This window comes from Lynx rufus, unplaced genomic scaffold (genome assembly GCF_022079265.1).
Source record: "Lynx rufus isolate CCGP_SWC_20201006 ecotype Redwood Valley unplaced genomic scaffold, mLynRuf1.p SCAF_28, whole genome shotgun sequence".
Classification (NCBI taxonomy): Eukaryota; Metazoa; Chordata; class Mammalia; order Carnivora; family Felidae; genus Lynx; species Lynx rufus.
This window is the reverse complement of record NW_025814843.1, coordinates 324522-340417: the sequence shown is the minus strand read 5'-3', so window position 1 is coordinate 340417 and position 15896 is coordinate 324522. Positions and strand designations below refer to the sequence as shown.

The following is a 15896-nucleotide window of genomic DNA, read 5'->3' as shown; positions in this document are numbered from 1 at the left end:
GAGAAGGGAAGCCCCTCTCCCGTCCTTAGGGGTGAGGGTGAGGGAGGTGCGGCCTCGGGACTCAAGGCCTGCCCGGAGCCCTCAGGAGGGAAGCGGGCTTCCTGGGGTGCTCTTGGAGGGGGCGGCAAAGGCAAGAACTTCGTGGGGGTGGGACAGAAATAGGCACCAGGCTTCGGCCTGCAACTCCCCAGCCTGCGTCCGCTCGGGCTTCCCAGCCATCCCTGAGGTGGGCGTCTGCGTTCCAAGGTGACAGATGGGGAAATTGAGGCTCAGAAGAGGGGTGGGCAGCAGAGCTGGGATCTGAAAGGAGTTCTCTCTGCCTCAGATGCTGCCCCTACCCCCGCCCCACCAAGGTTAGCAGCACAAGTGGGAGAAGGAGGCTGTATCTGTTTCTTAGCACCGCAGGCTGGGGGGCTTCACAGAAACTTCCTGTGTGACAGTTCTGGAGGCCGGAAGTCCCATCAAGGTGTTGGCTGGCTGGTTCCTTCTGAGGCTGTGAGGGAGGGATCCGTTCCGGGCCTCTCTCCTAGCTTCTGGTATCCTTAGGAGCTCCTTGGCTTGCAGGTGGCCATCTTCTCCCTGTGTCTCCTCACCTTCCAGCTGTGCGTGCCTGTCTCTGGGTCCAAATTTCCTTTTCGTAAGGACCCCAGTCATACTGGATTACAGCCCACCCTCATGACCTCGTTTTAACTTAATCATCTCTGTAAAGACCCCGTCTCCAAATAGGGTGACACTCTTAGGACTTTTCAGCACATGAATTTTCAGGGGGCGCAGCTCAACCCTTACCAGAAACTTTAGGACACGGGGCTTCCGCCTAGGGTGGGAGCACCGGGCCCCGGCAGAAACCTCAGCTGCTCAGACCCGGCCCTCCTCCCTGAGGCGGGTGCTCAGTGGCAGCCTGATGTGTGGCCCGTGGGACAGATCTGCAATGGAGCCACCTTCCCGGGAGGCGTACTCTGGAGGCGCCATCTTTTCTCGGGTGGTTTGGGGGGGTGATTGCCCGGGGCCCAGTGGCACCTGAGGGCCACTGCCGGGAGGGCCAGTGGGGCTTGAGCCAGGAACATCCCGTAGGTGCCCGGAGGTTCCAGGCCTCATCAGGGCCCTGCCCACACTGACCCTCAGCATCTGTGTCTGCACCTGCGGCCCCTTGAGGGCCGGAGGCCTGAGCCGTTTCTGTCCCCAGGTTTGTCCGGCCTAGGGAGTGCCCAGGGGATGTTGATAGACTGAGCTGACCAGATGCCTGACCTTCTCTCCATCTTAGGGAAATCCAAGAGGAAGAAGGATTTACGGATATCCTGCATGTCCAAGCCGCCTGTACCCAACCCCACGTAAGTCCACCTCAGCTTTTCCCCTGGCTCAGCCTGGAGAGGGCCCAGGGGACGGGAGCAAGCAGGGGGCAGCGTGTCCTGGGCGGCCCTGGTGGGGTGGCCACAGGGCTCACAGGCGTCGTCGCACATCCGCTCTGGGTCCCCTTCTCACTCATCTCAGAGAGGGGAAGGCGAGGCTCCGGCCATGTCTGTGTGGCCACGCCTTGTGTCTGGTACGGCAGATGCTCAGTGACTGAGACTAGGTGCCTAGAGCACCACCTGCCTCAAGCTGCCTCCCGGGGACAGGACGCATCTCTGGCTCCCGTGCCAGCCTGGTTTGCTCCTCCTCTCGGGGAAGGATGCGGTTCTCTCCGAGGCTCATGGGGTGTGCTTCCTCCCCACAGACCCCCCCGGAACCTGGACTCTCGGACCTTCATCACCATCGGAGACAGGGTAGGTGTTGGCTGCCTACTTGGGGTGGGGCCTTCATGTCTCTGAATCTCGGTGTCTTCATGACAGATGAGCCCACGCTGACCCTGTAGGGCCTCTTGGAGGTGGCTCTGGGAGGTGGAGGGAGCTGGGCTTGGGAGAGGAGCCTCACGCTCCAGATGGTGGCCGTGTGGCCCTGGGCTGCCCACTTTCAGACGGCCACATTTGGACTGGGGCGAGTCGGCCTGCCTCGTGGAGCCCTGGAGAGCCAGAGCAGTGTGAAGTCTCCTGATCTCAGAGTTTGGGTCGCGGGGCCGCCTGCGTCCACCTCACCTGTGGGAATGGTGTGTGGAATGTGCAGACTCCTGGCTCTGTCCTCAGAACCAGCACCTGGGAACCTGCATTTCACACGCACCTCCTGATGCGTGGACACCAGTGGTTGAGACCCTGGCTCAGGGACGGTGCCTCACCCGCAGGAGATACCAAGGGTCTCCAGGCAGGGACCCCACCGTAGAGGCCTCCCCTTGGCTGACAGCCTCTCCCAGGCTAATTTTCCTTCTCCGACACTTGTCACTGGGTGCTGTCCCGTTCATCTAGTTGTTTATTCCTTTCTCGTCTGCCCTACAGTAGAGGGCCTAGGGCCACACTGCTCACTGTGAGGGCAAGACCTTGTTCTGTTCTCTCCAGGAGCTCACACATAGTAGGTGCTCAGTAAATACTGGTTGAATGAAAGATTTAGTCCTACCACCTGAATGGGCTAGGGGACAAGAGGGAAGGGCATCTCTTGAGCTCTCTGTGCCTGCCGGGGGCATTTCATAGGTGGTCTCACTTATACCTTGTGGAAGCCTTCGGACGTTGGGGCTATGCCTGTTCTGTAGAGGGTGACGTGAGTCTGAGAAGTTCAGTGACTTGCCCCAGGTCACACGGCAGAAGGTGGTTGGTATAGGATTTGAGCCCAGGTCTCACTGGCTGTTTTTAATCTCTGCTGCCCCAGCTCTCTCTACTGGGCAAGGTGCGAGGGTAGGCTCCTAACTTGTGGTTTCTCTCATTTCTGTCCCCCAAGAATTTTGAGGTGGAGGCCGATGACCTGGTGACCATCTCAGAGCTGGGCCGTGGAGCCTATGGGGTGGTGGAGAAGGTGCGGCATGCCCAGAGTGGCACCATCATGGCCGTTAAGGTAAGCGGGGCCCCAGCCAGTCAGGGAGGGGACACTTGGGAGGCTTCCTGGAGGAGGCATGGGGGGCTGAGCCTTGAAGGGGAGGCTGAGGGCACCCCTTGAAGCTCCTTGAAGGGTTGGTGGGGTGGTCGCCCTCTGACGTGTGGCGCCTGAACCGTAACCCTCTCTTCCTGCAGCGGATCCGGGCCACTGTGAACTCACAGGAGCAGAAGCGTCTGCTCATGGACTTGGACATCAACATGCGCACGGTCGACTGCTTCTACACTGTCACCTTCTATGGGGCCCTCTTCAGAGAGGTGCGGCCCTGGTGGGAGGGTGGGAGGTGGGTGCCAGGGTACGCTGCCCCACCCCCACCTCTCTTCTGCACACCTGCCCCACTCCGTCTAGCCTGCGGTCCGCTGTTGCTCATGCGGGGCCCCCAGCAGACACTTGCTGAGCGCCCCTGTGTGCCAGGTGCCAGGCACAAGAGTGAGATGGTACATGCTGGGTCTTGAGAGCTCAGGCCCAGAGGCCAAACTGCCTGGCTCCCCTGCTTCCTGCCTCAGTTTCCTTGCCTGTGAAATGAGGCCAGTAATTGTGTCCACCTCGAAAGGTTGCATGGGTTTGAAGTGATGTGGCCCAGGGCCTGGCACTCACTCTGCCTGTGTGCTTCACCGGCCTCCAGGCTGGCAGGGCGGGGCTCCAGGTAGGGGCGGTCATGGAGGTATGCGAGGGTCCGACTCTTAGTCTGTGGGAAGGTCTGGATGCGGGGTGAGAGAGGGGTCAGGGTGATGCCATGGCGGAAGGATGGGCTCCCGCGGGATGCTCCCTGACCGTCTACTGGGTTCCCAGTTTTCCTGGGTGCGGTGGACCCATTTGTGAGTCAGCCCCTCATTATCCACCTGTCTGATTGGCTCAGCACCTGCTGAGTGCCAGGTGCAGGCTGGTCATCCCCTTGCTGCTGGGGGGAAGGACACACACTTGGGCCTCACTGCACGTTGGGTCAGAGTTGGCAGGGAGGCACGGGGTCCTGTGGGTACCCCAAGGAGATGCCATACCTAGTCTTCCCAGAAGGCTGTCCTGAAAGATAGGTGGGCGTTTGTGGGGCAACAGGGCGTGGGGGAGGCAGGGCTTTGCAGGAGAAGAAGGGAACCGTCCATCAAGGCCAGAGCTGGGGTGACCCATGCGTGTTGGGGGCCGCAGGGGCTGAGGTCAGGAGGGGTCTGCAGGGCAGGGTCATGGAGCTGAGCTGCAGCCAGATCCTGAGAGCCCTTGTTGGGAGGAGCATAATTAGGTGTGTGTTTCAGTCACTTCTTTCTAGAAAACTGCCATGGAATTAGGGATCGGATCGGGGAGACCAGAGGCAAAAGAGGTGGGCAAGGCTGGTGGGTATACTACCTACCTAGTAGTGTGGACAAGCATGGAAGGTGGAGAAGCAGAAGCTGAAAGATTTTGGGGGAAGAAAGGGTGGAGCTGGGAGCTCAGTAAATCTTTGTGAGCTGAGGTGGGCGGGCAGACGTGTCTGTAGGAAGGCCTGACCGGTACGGGGGAGGCAGGCGTGTGCTGATGCTGGCACCAGGGCGGGCTGTCCAGGCCCAGGTGCAGCCTCAGGTAACCCAGGCTGACCTCCAGGTGTCCTTCCACAGGGAGATGTGTGGATCTGCATGGAGCTCATGGACACATCCCTGGACAAGTTCTACCGGAAAGTGCTCGATAAAAACATGACCATTCCAGAGGACATCCTGGGGGAAATTGCTGTGTCTGTAAGTAATTGCCTCAGGCTTGGGTGGGGCTGGGGGGGTCCCAGTTACATAGCCAGAGGCCCCAGCCCTGCCCCAGTAGGCACAGAGCTCAGCCTAATGGTGATAACTTGAGCATAGGTGGGTCCCCAGTGTGGCCCTGAACCTGGGTAACTGCCCTCCAGGGACCCAGCTCTCCCACTCTGGGTCAGAGCCTTTTTGCGAGGAGACCCCAGAGGCTGGGGCTCCCAGAGCCACACAGATTTGGAAGATCTCAGGCCTCTAGGCCTTTGTGTACAGACCTGAGCTTTCTAGACCCATTTATTATCATTATTATTACTATTATTAACGTTTATTTATTTTTGAGAGAGAGAAAGAGACAGAGTGTGAGCAGGAGAGGGGCAGAGAGGAAGGGAGACACAGAATCTGAAGCAGGCTCCAGGCTCTGAACTATCAGCACAGAGCCTGACACAGGGCTTGAACTCATGAACCATGAGATCATGACCTGAACTGAAGTCGGATGCCTAACCAGCTGAGCCACCCAGATTCCCCAAGACCATTTTTAAAGAAAGAACTTAGTACTTGCAACTTCCTCATGCCAAAAGATGCCCTGAGACAGCTCATAGAGGTACAAGCTAAGTTGGGGGGAAGGTTAGCATTCAGAATGTTCACCTTTTGAGGTTGAACATTTCTAAAGGAGGGTAGCAACCCTGGGTTTGAGCATCCTGGCAGCCAGAGGGAAAAGGGGTGCTTCTCGATCTTGACTACATCCAGGAACATTTAAAACATACCCATGCCAGGGTAGGGAGTCAGAATCTTTGGGGTAATTGTCCAGGCTTCCCCTGTGTCTCCCTGAGGGGAATGGCTTAAGCATATAGCCCACTGGCTCTCATGAAGGAGAGGGGCCAGGGATGCTGCAGAAGGGCTAGGTTTTACCCCATAGCCTGGTAGGAGGTGTTGACAGCCTCTTGGAGGGGTCACAGGTCCGGGACTCTGAGGGTCTTGGGTACATCATTTCCCTGGTAAAGGCTTGGTTGGGCCTGAGACCTTGGCCCTCTAGGGTTGGTGGGAGAAAAGTAGGAGGCTGGGTGTGCCTGCACCAAGAAGGCCATGACAGCGGGGTGAATGAGGGGATGGGAGCAAGAGCCTGGGGTAGCGAGGGGCTGGGCCATGTGTATGGGAGAGGGAGACAGGTGGACGAGGGTAGGGGTCTTCCTGATCTGTCATTGTCGATGCCACCGGAAGTAACACAGTCTGTCTTTCCTCCTGCGCCGATGCCAGATCGTCCGGGCACTGGAGCATCTGCACAGCAAGCTGTCCGTGATCCACAGAGGTCAGTGCCTGCCACTCACCATCCGGGAGGGGCCTGTAGGCTACTCATACACGGTCCCGCCCAGTCCTGCAAGGAGGGTGGACCTTCCCCTTTTCCAAGATGAGCCACCTTCTCAGGTGATAGGTAGTCATGTGCCCATTGGGGTCAGGAGCTGAGCCTGCTTCCCAGTCCAGGCCACTGTCAACCTCTCCAAACCATTTTCCTTGGCTTCCGCCCCCCCCCCCCCCCCAGCCCCACGCCCCCACATGCTTCCCTTAGGTTTGCTGGTGCTTGGAGCAAAAACTGGACATTCGTCCTGGGAATGCTGCTGAATTTGCTTCGACGTATCATTTATGTATCATGAAATGCTCAGATCTGTAGTTACCATTCAATGAGTCTGTTCAGAGTTTACATCCACATGAAACCCTGGCCCTTTTGAGGATGCAGGATGTTTCCACCCTCTGCCGCACCCCCAGAAACTTCTCTGTGCCTTTCTTGGTCAGCCCCCGCCCCTACGTACCCCCTGCACCTCTCATCTGATTTTTCCTATAGTAAGTTGGTTTTACATGTCCTTGAACTTCATGTGAATGGATTCACATGGCCTCTCTCCGCCCTTTTTCACTCGGCCTAATGTTTCTGAGGTTCACCGGGGCTGTGTGTGTCGCAGTTCTTTCCTTTTCGTTCTGAGTAGTTCACTATCCCAGACGTACTGTTTTTTACAAAGTTAAATTAGACCAGGCCTGCTTTGACCACTCAGTCGCCATCCCAGCTCTGGCCCCAGGTCACCCCTGTGGTGGTTCAGTATGGAACCTGTGGTTCTCTTCCTATGCATTTCTATCCTGACGCACACAGGAAAGCATGCCGGTTTACATGTGTCTTGTGTGTGCTTTTGCTGGACGATTCCCTGCCGCGTGCCCCGTGGCATGCTCTGTGTGGACCTCGAGTCATGGCGTGGGCTCTGTGTTTTCATGCGCCTCTCCTGTGTTTTTGCTGCTGCCCTGTGCTTCCTGGCCGAACCTCCCGACCTCTCAGCATAGACGCTCGGGTGATTTCTGGCTTCTGTCAGTGATGCTCCGCCCCACCAAATCCCCAGCCCGGGAGGACCCCAGAGCTAGAGGTTATACCAGGAAATAGGCCGAGTCCGGCTGTGGGGCTGCCCGGCGGGTGTGAGATTCGCCCCCGGACCTTGTGTCCAAAGTGCTGATGGTGGACACAGAGACGAGGTCCTGGTAGAGACTCACTTCCTTCCCCACTCGTGGCCGGTGACTAGGGCACGTTCTGGCTTCGCTGCCTCCATCTTTGTGACCTTGGCCTGGAGCGGAGCCTCTCAGAGCCTTATCTCTCATCCACTCCCTGGCATCACGTGCCCCTTGGGTGACTGGGGCGTAGGAGGAGCCTGCCGGCCTCCAGCGGAGACTCACAACCCCACATGAAGAAGAAGGTGTGTTCTGTCCCTGGCAGATGTGAAGCCGTCCAATGTCCTCATCAACAAGGAGGGCCATGTGAAGATGTGCGACTTCGGGATTAGCGGCTATTTGGTGGACTCTGTGGCCAAGACGCTGGATGCTGGCTGCAAGCCCTACATGGCTGTGAGTGGCCCCACACCGCTCCGGGTCCCAAAGCACAGCTGAGGTTCAGGAGGGACGTGCCTGGGAGCTCATCGTCGGGCCACGTCCTCTGTGCATCGGGGTGGCCAGAGCCCCTCTTCACCCCGGGTATTAGCTGTGCTCCAAAGTGCCCGTTTGGGTGATAAGTTTCATACACAGCCACGTGGTGGTGGCTTGTGGTATCTTTGTGGATCCCAGGTCTGTCCCAGTGGCCTGGTGGGGGGGGGGGTAGCTGCGAGGCATGGTTCGGGCGTTCACCACAAGACCCTGGCCCTCGCTGGCCTCAGTTTTCTCACCTGCCCCATGGGGGGTGGGGAGTGGGATAGGATGAGCACTGACCCCTCCGTTTGGGGTGGGAGAGGCAAGACCCAGCCGAGGGAACCTTGGGCGGCCCCTCCTCTGGCCCCTCACCGGGGTGTGTGTGTTCATGTCTCGCTGGTCCCTTTTACAGCCCGAGAGAATCAACCCGGAGCTGAACCAGAAGGGCTACAACGTCAAGTCCGACGTCTGGAGCCTCGGCATCACCATGGTACTGCTCGGAGCTGGGTCCAGCCCTTGCTGGTCGGGCGGGGGCCAGGGTGGGGCCGGGCCCAGTCCATGAGCTTTTGGAGGGCCCATCAGATAGTTTAGGCCTGGAAAAAAGTGTTGGCTTCACAATCTGAGAAGAAAACGTACCATCAAAAGTTATGGTATGTTTAAGAGAATATCTATAGATGGCATTAGGTCCTTCCCTAGTGGGGAGGTGTGTCCTCCATGAAAGTTCTTGATGGCTTGTGATAATTTGTCCGTTAGACTTTCTCCAGAGCTCACTGTGCTTGTTGAGAAATCACAGGCAAGTCCAAATTAAGTGGGCTTCTGGTACCCAAATAATTTAAAAAGCAAAATGGCAAAAATTAAAAGAAAAAACTTTTTCTGTCATAGCAACAAGTTTGTTGCTTGTGAGGTCCTTGTGCATTTCCTTGAGTGTGGTAGGATGGGGCAGTGGGCTCTCAGTCCTGGGCTGTGGGGGCTTGGGTGGGGTGGGGCAGGTGCCTGGCGGAGCTGGGGTGGCTGCACGAGGTCCAAGAGGAGGGCGGGGCTCGTGTGCTGCATGCTGTTTCTAGAACTGCCCAGCCAACGCCTGCTCCTGCCGGAGTCAGGGCTTGGCTCCGGTGTAGGTCAAGGTTTATTTATATATTTCTTTAGAAAGCCCCTTCTGGTACCCATGTGGAGAATGGGCTGAAGGGACAGGAAAAAGACCAGGATGCGAGTACCCCTCCCGCCCCCCCCCCCCCCCGCAAGAATACCTGGGAAAAGGTTACTGTCATGGTGGCCCCAGTATGCACACGGGACTGACTCAGTTGGCTGAGGGGTCATCAGCCTCTATTCCGATCCCAACCATTGGGACTAATGGGTTGTGTCTGGGGTGTGGATTAGCCCGTGATGTTTGCTTGGTGTCAGCACCCTCCCTGTCCCAGCCCTTTTGGCCGCCAGCTCTTAGGGACAGGGTATAACTGGTAATCAAAAATCAAACCAGTAAAATACCTCGTGGGAAGGTCCGTGGAGAGGAGAGATTCAGGTAGGAGTGGAGCAGCATTAATCTTCTGAGGAGGTGTGGGAGGAACCCACAGGGCTTTCTGGGTGAAGGCCCTGAGGTGGGGTGTGCCTAGTATCTGCCTGGGGGCCAGAATCGAGGGGAGATCAGAAAAGGGCAAGGCGGGAGTTCAGGATCACCGTAGATGTTTTGGATCTTACCGATAATGCAGCTTTATCATCCTGTTCCCCTCATCGCTGTGACTGGTAAGCTGTGTCTGTGTGCAATAACCAGGAAAGGTCCAAAATCAAAATCATTTGTCAGAGACACAGAATCGGGTGATGCCTTTGGTTTTGCTTGATAGTGCCAACACGATCGTTTTTTACTTAAGTGTGTTTTTTCTCGGAGCAGAGAGGAGTAGTCAGAGCCTAAAGGTGCACACTGTGCCTGTAGATAAGAGCTTCTCACCTCCTGAGTTAAAGAAAATAAGAGCAAACTCCTGCAGGATGTACAGACTGCACAGAACTGGCTGGATGTTAGAGACCCCGTTCATGACCGCTTGACACACACACACCCCTGCTCCCCCCCCATCCATCCCTCCCTCCCATCCGTCTGTCCATCTGTCATTACTGGGGACCCACCGCATCCCGGTGACGTTCTGGTGTCTCTGGTGGAACTTGGGCAAGTGCGTGCTTAGTGCGTACTTCAGTTAGCAAATGCTGCGTAACAAAGTGGACCTGAACCTAGTGACATAAACCAATAATAGCTTATTTTTTCTGCTGTTTCTGTATTCCGGACCGGGTTAGCCAGGCAGTTCTTCCACTACACTTGGCTCTGGCTGGGGGTCAGGGCTGGAGCGGAAGGTCCAAGAAGGCTTTGCAAACGTGGGGCCTTCACGCAGCTTCCTCCTGGCTGACTGCCCGCCGGGTTCCTTATAACGTGGTGGGGAGGGTAGTTGAAATCTTTTGTGGTGGCTTCTACGAGGGGAGAGCTCTTACGTGCTTGTCAGAGGACTGGCCTAGTGTCTCCTCTGCCTCATTACGTTGGTCATAGTGTCACAGGCCAGCCCAGGTTCAAGGAGGAATAAACTCCAGGTCTAGATGGGGGGGGCCGGCAGGTGCTCACAGGAGAAGCTGTAATAGCAGCTTAGGGAACTGGCTGCCTTGGTACAGGTTAGGTCCCCTCTCCCCATAAGTTACAAAAGTAATAGAACAACATCTAGGAATACAGAAGAAATAAAAGGGGGAAGAAAAATCAGTGTGACTGTTCTCAAAGACACACAGCCCCTTCTTCCTGCTCTCAGCTGCCAACGTTGTACGTTTCCTTCTAGATGTTTTGCCTTTTTCTAAAAAACCTCTATGGTTTTTATTTCACTTTTTTCATTTAGCATCTCATCACTCGTGTTCCTCTGGGTAGTTACAAATCCCTGCAGGCATCTCTTCGAGAGACTCCACAGCCAACTGCCACCATCTACTCAGTCCCTAATGTGAGGCGTTTCACTCGTTTCTGGTTTTTTCTTTCCATTTGAAATCCCCGGCCGACCTAGGGGAGTGACCGGTGAAGCGCTGTGCGCCGGGCCTGTCACTCTGGGTGGTCTTCTCCAGTGCTCTGAGCCCACCCCAAGGGGCCCTCTGCAGGCACTTGACCACAGCCGGAACATATAGATATGGCATGATATTTGGGAAGGCTCTGGGCCATAACGAGTGTTGATCAAGTGCCGATCATGTGAACACCTGAATGACGGGCACGGCCGAGACTCAGCCGCCCTGTGGCAGGCCAGTCCCCGGCACTGGGTGTTTAGACTGCTTCTTAATGTTCACTATTACAGATCACACCACACCGTGCATTTTTGTGCCCAGAGGCTGTTTTGTTTTGGGTTTCATACTTTGCGCTCTTTAGAAAAAATTACCGGGAAAAAGGATTACGAGGTCAAGAGTCTGGACCGTTTTCTGTTTTCCTAATTATGAGCTCTAGTAGGCCACAGGGTCCTTCCCTGGAAGCCCGTAGAGGATCCTCACTTCTGCTGGTTGGAATCGGTGCACATTCTAGGAAAAAGCACCCTGAATTTGTCCCGTGAAAATACACACAGGATCGCCACCATTCCCGCTGGATTGCGCACACCCTCCATCTGAGAGTTTTTATTTATGTCTTGGCTGGAAAGGGGCCTTGAGCCTAATGGGAAGGCCCTTTCTTAGCACAATAATTAGTGATCTGTTCAGGCGCCAGTTGCCAACACGAAGCATTTGTTTGAGCCGAGGTCTCTTGTGTTCATTATGGTGATTATGGCCTGTCAGTGAGCAGTCTCTGTGCTATTCCAGGCGGGGGCCTGGGCTGACCTGATTTTTTTTTTTTTTTTTTAATCTTGGCAGTCAAACTCGGAACCCAGAGTTTATCGTAAGATAGCTGGTCTTTTCCACAAATGACTTCCCACCAACTAGGTGCCTGGCACGGGTGCCGAGGCCAGGTGGCCTTGATGTCACCTGCAGGCAGGCCTGGGTTCAGGAGGAGGGACAAGGCCACCGTGGCCATGTGTCCAGGGGGTCAGCAGGGATTGGGAGGTCTTCCTGGAGGAGGAGGCATTGGAAATGGGTCCTGCAGGACGCCGCTGGGTGGGGGTGAGGGAGGGAGAAGGAGGAGGGGCATCTGCAAACTTTAGTTCTCGAGGGGCCTGAGGGGCTGTTGCAGAGACGAAGCAGCTGACCAAGTGCCGGCCTCACCGTCTACAGCTCTAGGGACAGATCGGCTTCTGAGAATAATTCCATTTCCCATTTGCCTGCTCTGTCATAACCACAACTGTCCAAATAAGTGGCAGCAGATACTTAGACCTTGTGGAGACGTTAGGGAGAGGAGTGGCAGTTCTTTGCCGACGGCTGCCTTGTGGCAGGTGTCCCAGGGTCGCCGGCTGCTCTGATTTTTCCAGACTAGCTGGAAGTTGGGTTTTTACGTAAAACTTTCTGCATTTAGGGGCGCCTGGGTGGCTTGGTCGGTTAAGCGTCCGACTTCGGCTCAGGTCATGATCTCGCGGTCCGTGAGTTCAGGCCCCGCGTCGGGCTCTGTGCTGACAGCTCAGAGCCTGGAGCCTGTTTCAGATTCTGTGTCTCCCTCTCTCTCTGCCCCTCCCCTGTTCATGCTCTGTCTCTCTCTGTCTCAAAAATAAAATAAAACGTTAAAAAAAAAATTAAAAAAAAAAAAAAACTTTCTGCATTTAGATTGTTTAAGAGCCCGATGACACTCAAGCCAGTTACAACCCGGGCCTAGATTTGCTTCGTGAGCCGTGGTCTCTGCCGGCTGGGTTACAGGAACCGGCTGTTGATGTCACCCCGGCTCTCACAACCCGCGTTGTGGCCCGGCTTGGGGCGCCAAGCCAAGACAGGCAGGTTTCCCCAAATGCTCTGTCTCCGGGTGCAGAGTGTGGGCGCATCTGACCCCGTGCCGCTGTCCCCACCGCAGATCGAGATGGCCATTCTACGGTTTCCTTATGAATCCTGGGGGACCCCGTTCCAGCAGCTGAAACAGGTTGTGGAGGAGCCATCTCCCCAGCTCCCAGCTGACTCGTTCTCTCCCGAGTTTGTGGACTTCACCGCACAGTGGTGAGTGAGCGGCCCTGCGGTGGCTCTGGGGCCTCCCCAAGCCCGGTCAGCACCCCTCCCTGCCCCGGCCAGATTCCCGCTCTTCCCTCGCCTGGCCCCCTTCTCCTTGAGCAGACAAACCCCCAAACAGCATAGCCTCAAAATATGCAAGGCAGAAATAGAACACGAGGAAAATCTGGCAAGCTGTGGTCCTAGAGGTGGACAGACCTAGAGGGGGACAGTCCTGGAGGTGGACAGTCCCGGAGGTGGAGAGTCCTAGAGGGGGATAGTCCTAGAGATGGACAGACCAGGTAGACCGAAAAAGCAAACAAAAAACAGAGGATTTGAACAGCGTTAACAGAGTTGCTTTTATTGCTGTTGAGAACTTTGTACCAAATTAAAGAATGCCCGTGTGAGCTTCATGTAAAAAAATATATATCGTGTTAGAGATTACAAAGGAAATGGGGAGAAGGGAAAAGGCAGAGTCATATAGGTCATGTTCCTTGCCTGTAGTTAAATCAAACAAAAAGTGCGTAACTGAAGAGGAAAAAGATACGTGGAAATTCAAAGTAAATTCTTGTGACCAACTCTTGGGGTTTGAAAGAGGTTTGAAAAATAGAAATACAAAGTATTCAGAAGTGAAAGAACGTATCAACATATCTATGTGTGTGGGCAAAGAGCAACTCAGAGGAAAATTTGTATTCTTTATTTCTTTTATTAGGAAATAAGAAAGACCAAAAACAAATGAGCCCCACAAACAGAGTGCCTGGTCACCTTGATCCCTTGCACTGAGGCCTCCCCTCTCCCAAGACCCGTGATAAGGAATTTCCCTTCTGAGTCAGGATACTGAGGACATGATTGTTAACTATCGCATCTCAATGTCATTTGGTATTGGGGTCATTGAGAACTCCCTAGACCTCTCTAGAGGCAAAAAAAACGAATACCCCAAGAGGCAAGGGAAGTTCGTCCAAGTCTCTGTAGTTTGTACCCACAGATCCCACTCCATCCTCAGGACCCCCCCCCTTACTCCCCCCCCCCGCCCCCGAGTAGCCGCCCCCTCCTTGCCGTTGCCCCAGGAGCACGTGTGTTCTAAGTGCCCGGTTAGGGGTGAGCCCGCCCTGGCTCGGCCGGCCTAGAGACCTCCTTTATGCCGGCCTGGCTCAGCCTGCCCTGTTCTCTCCTAGCCTGAGGAAGAGCCCCGCGGAGCGCATGAGCTACCTGGAGCTGATGGTAAGTGCAGGGCACGGGCAGTGGATTGGCGGGGCTCTGGGGAGGGGGCTGCCTCCCTGTGCACAGAGATGGGCACCTTCGGCCCGCCTCTGTCTTGATTTCTTCAGGTGTGCAGCCGTTGGCTCGGACGTACCCTGGCGCGCTCTCCCGCCTCCACACCAGGCCCTGTGGAGGGGCACACGGCCACGCTCTGACACACAGGGCGGAGGGGCGGGGCGTGGTGCACGGTGGCGGGAGGCGAGCCATTTTATCCCCAGGCATCAGGGAAGGCTTCACAGAGGAGGTGATATGTGAACTGGGTTTGGAAGGGTGAGTGAGGATTTATTTGCTGCCGGAGAGGGCGTTCCACTTGGCTGGAGGCCTGGCGTGTATGGGGAAAAGGGAGTGTGGTGTGGCCAGGGGATGGCTGCAGGAGGGCCGAGGAGGAAGCCGTCAACCTGTCTCTAGAAGGAGGGCTCCCTGAAGATGGAGGTCCTAGAAGGATGAGTAGGAGTTGGCCAGGCAGGAGAGAGGTGTCCTGGGCAGGAGGAGCACCCAGGGGTTGGGGCTGGTTTGGGGAGGTAGGGGCGTCTCCACCTCGCCTCCTCACCGTTACCCGAGGTGACTGCCCTCTCTTGTCCCACCAGGAGCACCCTTTCTTCACCTTGCACAAAACCAAGAAGACGGACATTGCTGCCTTTGTGAAGGAGATCCTGGGGGAGGACTCGTAGGGGGTGGGGCCGTGGACTCCACTCTGGCCCTCCAGCGCCCCACAGCCCTCCCTGCCAGGGCAGTGCTTGCCCACACCCATAAGCTACTGCCACCCCGGCCTTGGGTGTTTGGGGAAGAATCAAGGGGGCTGCTCGTGTCTGGCTTGGCAACAGGCCATTGGTCCCAAGTGCCAAAGAACCAGACCGCCAGAGCCCCCAGCCAGGCCCACGTGGGCCCCACCAGTGCCTCTGCCCCTGCTGCTCCAAGGACCCCAAGTCTCCAGCCCCCGAGATCCTGGACTTGGAGGGGCCTGGATGGCCTCCACCGGACCCCGCTGCCCCTCGCAGAGAAGGCAGCCAGTGCCTGTGTTCAGGAAGCTGCCTTGGCCCAAGCCCTGGATGCCACCCAAGTTGTATATTTTTTTATCTCTTGACCGAATGGACTTTGCACACTTTGGCCTAGGGTGGCCACACCTCTGTCCTGGCATCAGTGTGGGGGACACGATCGGGGGATGAGCCATGTGAATCCGCCAGAGCCCCCACGAGTGCGAGGACAGAGCCGCCCGAGCCTTCACCCCAGCACTGGCAAATAGGGCCTCTAAGGGCACTCGGGCTCAGCCTAGCCCCGCCCACTGCCTCGGGAGTGGGGGGGTTGTTTCACTTTTTTGTTTTAATTTATCCTCTTGATTTTTTTTTTTTTTTCTCTTGCTTTGTGGGTTTGCCTGGTTTCTCTTGCATGGTTTGGAGCCGATCACGTTTCTCTCACCCCCTAGGGACCAGCAGGTGGAGAACCCCTGCCTCTGCTCAGGCTGGGGTCTAGGGGGACGGGCCCAAGGTCTCTGCTCAGAGAGGTGCTAGGGGAGCTGTCTAGCTCACTCTCCTTGGGGACCGGCTCAACAGGGGCTGTGGATTTGCTTTTGGTGTTGTTTAAAAAAAAAAAAAAAAGAAAAAATATATTTTTTTGAAGAAAGACTGCCCAGGGTCTTCTCCCTGATGGGTTGGGGCAGTTACCTGATTGTTGTTTTAATTTAAAAAAAAAAAAAAAAAAAGTGGGACAAAGGTTGTGTGAGACTGTGTGTCATAGCGGCGAGCCCCACTCCTTGGTGAAGATCTGTGCCCACGGAAGGACCCCTTGGTCCTGGGACAGGGCCAGGGGAGTGTGATTGGGGGAGGGGGTGCCTGCTGAACTCCCCAGGGCCCTGCACTTGACAGGCCCTTCCCCATGTGAGGACACGGAAGCTCCCAGACAAGGCTCCAGGCCCTGTGCTGGATGCTGGACAGAGCAGACACAGGCCCGATCCACTGGGGGAACAGCCCGTCCCGCCGCCATTGAAGGTTGCATCAG

General features: G+C 56.1%; 1 protein-coding gene across 2 annotated transcripts in view; it reads left to right on the top strand.

The window, feature by feature from the left end:
• Positions 1 to 15607, top strand: part of MAP2K3 (mitogen-activated protein kinase kinase 3) — a 29588-nt gene extending 13981 nt beyond the window's left edge. For both annotated transcript variants that reach the window (XM_047089779.1, XM_047089780.1), the window contains exons 2-12: positions 1262 to 1328; positions 1712 to 1760; positions 2800 to 2913; positions 3090 to 3209; positions 4539 to 4655; positions 5913 to 5964; positions 7405 to 7532; positions 8002 to 8079; positions 12514 to 12653; positions 13817 to 13862; positions 14489 to 15607. In XM_047089779.1, coding sequence (XP_046945735.1) covers positions 1262 to 1328; positions 1712 to 1760; positions 2800 to 2913; positions 3090 to 3209; positions 4539 to 4655; positions 5913 to 5964; positions 7405 to 7532; positions 8002 to 8079; positions 12514 to 12653; positions 13817 to 13862; positions 14489 to 14572 — 995 coding nt within the window. In that variant the 3' untranslated portion in view covers positions 14573 to 15607. The remainder of the gene's footprint in view (positions 1 to 1261; positions 1329 to 1711; positions 1761 to 2799; positions 2914 to 3089; positions 3210 to 4538; positions 4656 to 5912; positions 5965 to 7404; positions 7533 to 8001; positions 8080 to 12513; positions 12654 to 13816; positions 13863 to 14488) is intronic.
• Positions 15608 to 15896: the final 289 nt, after the last annotated feature.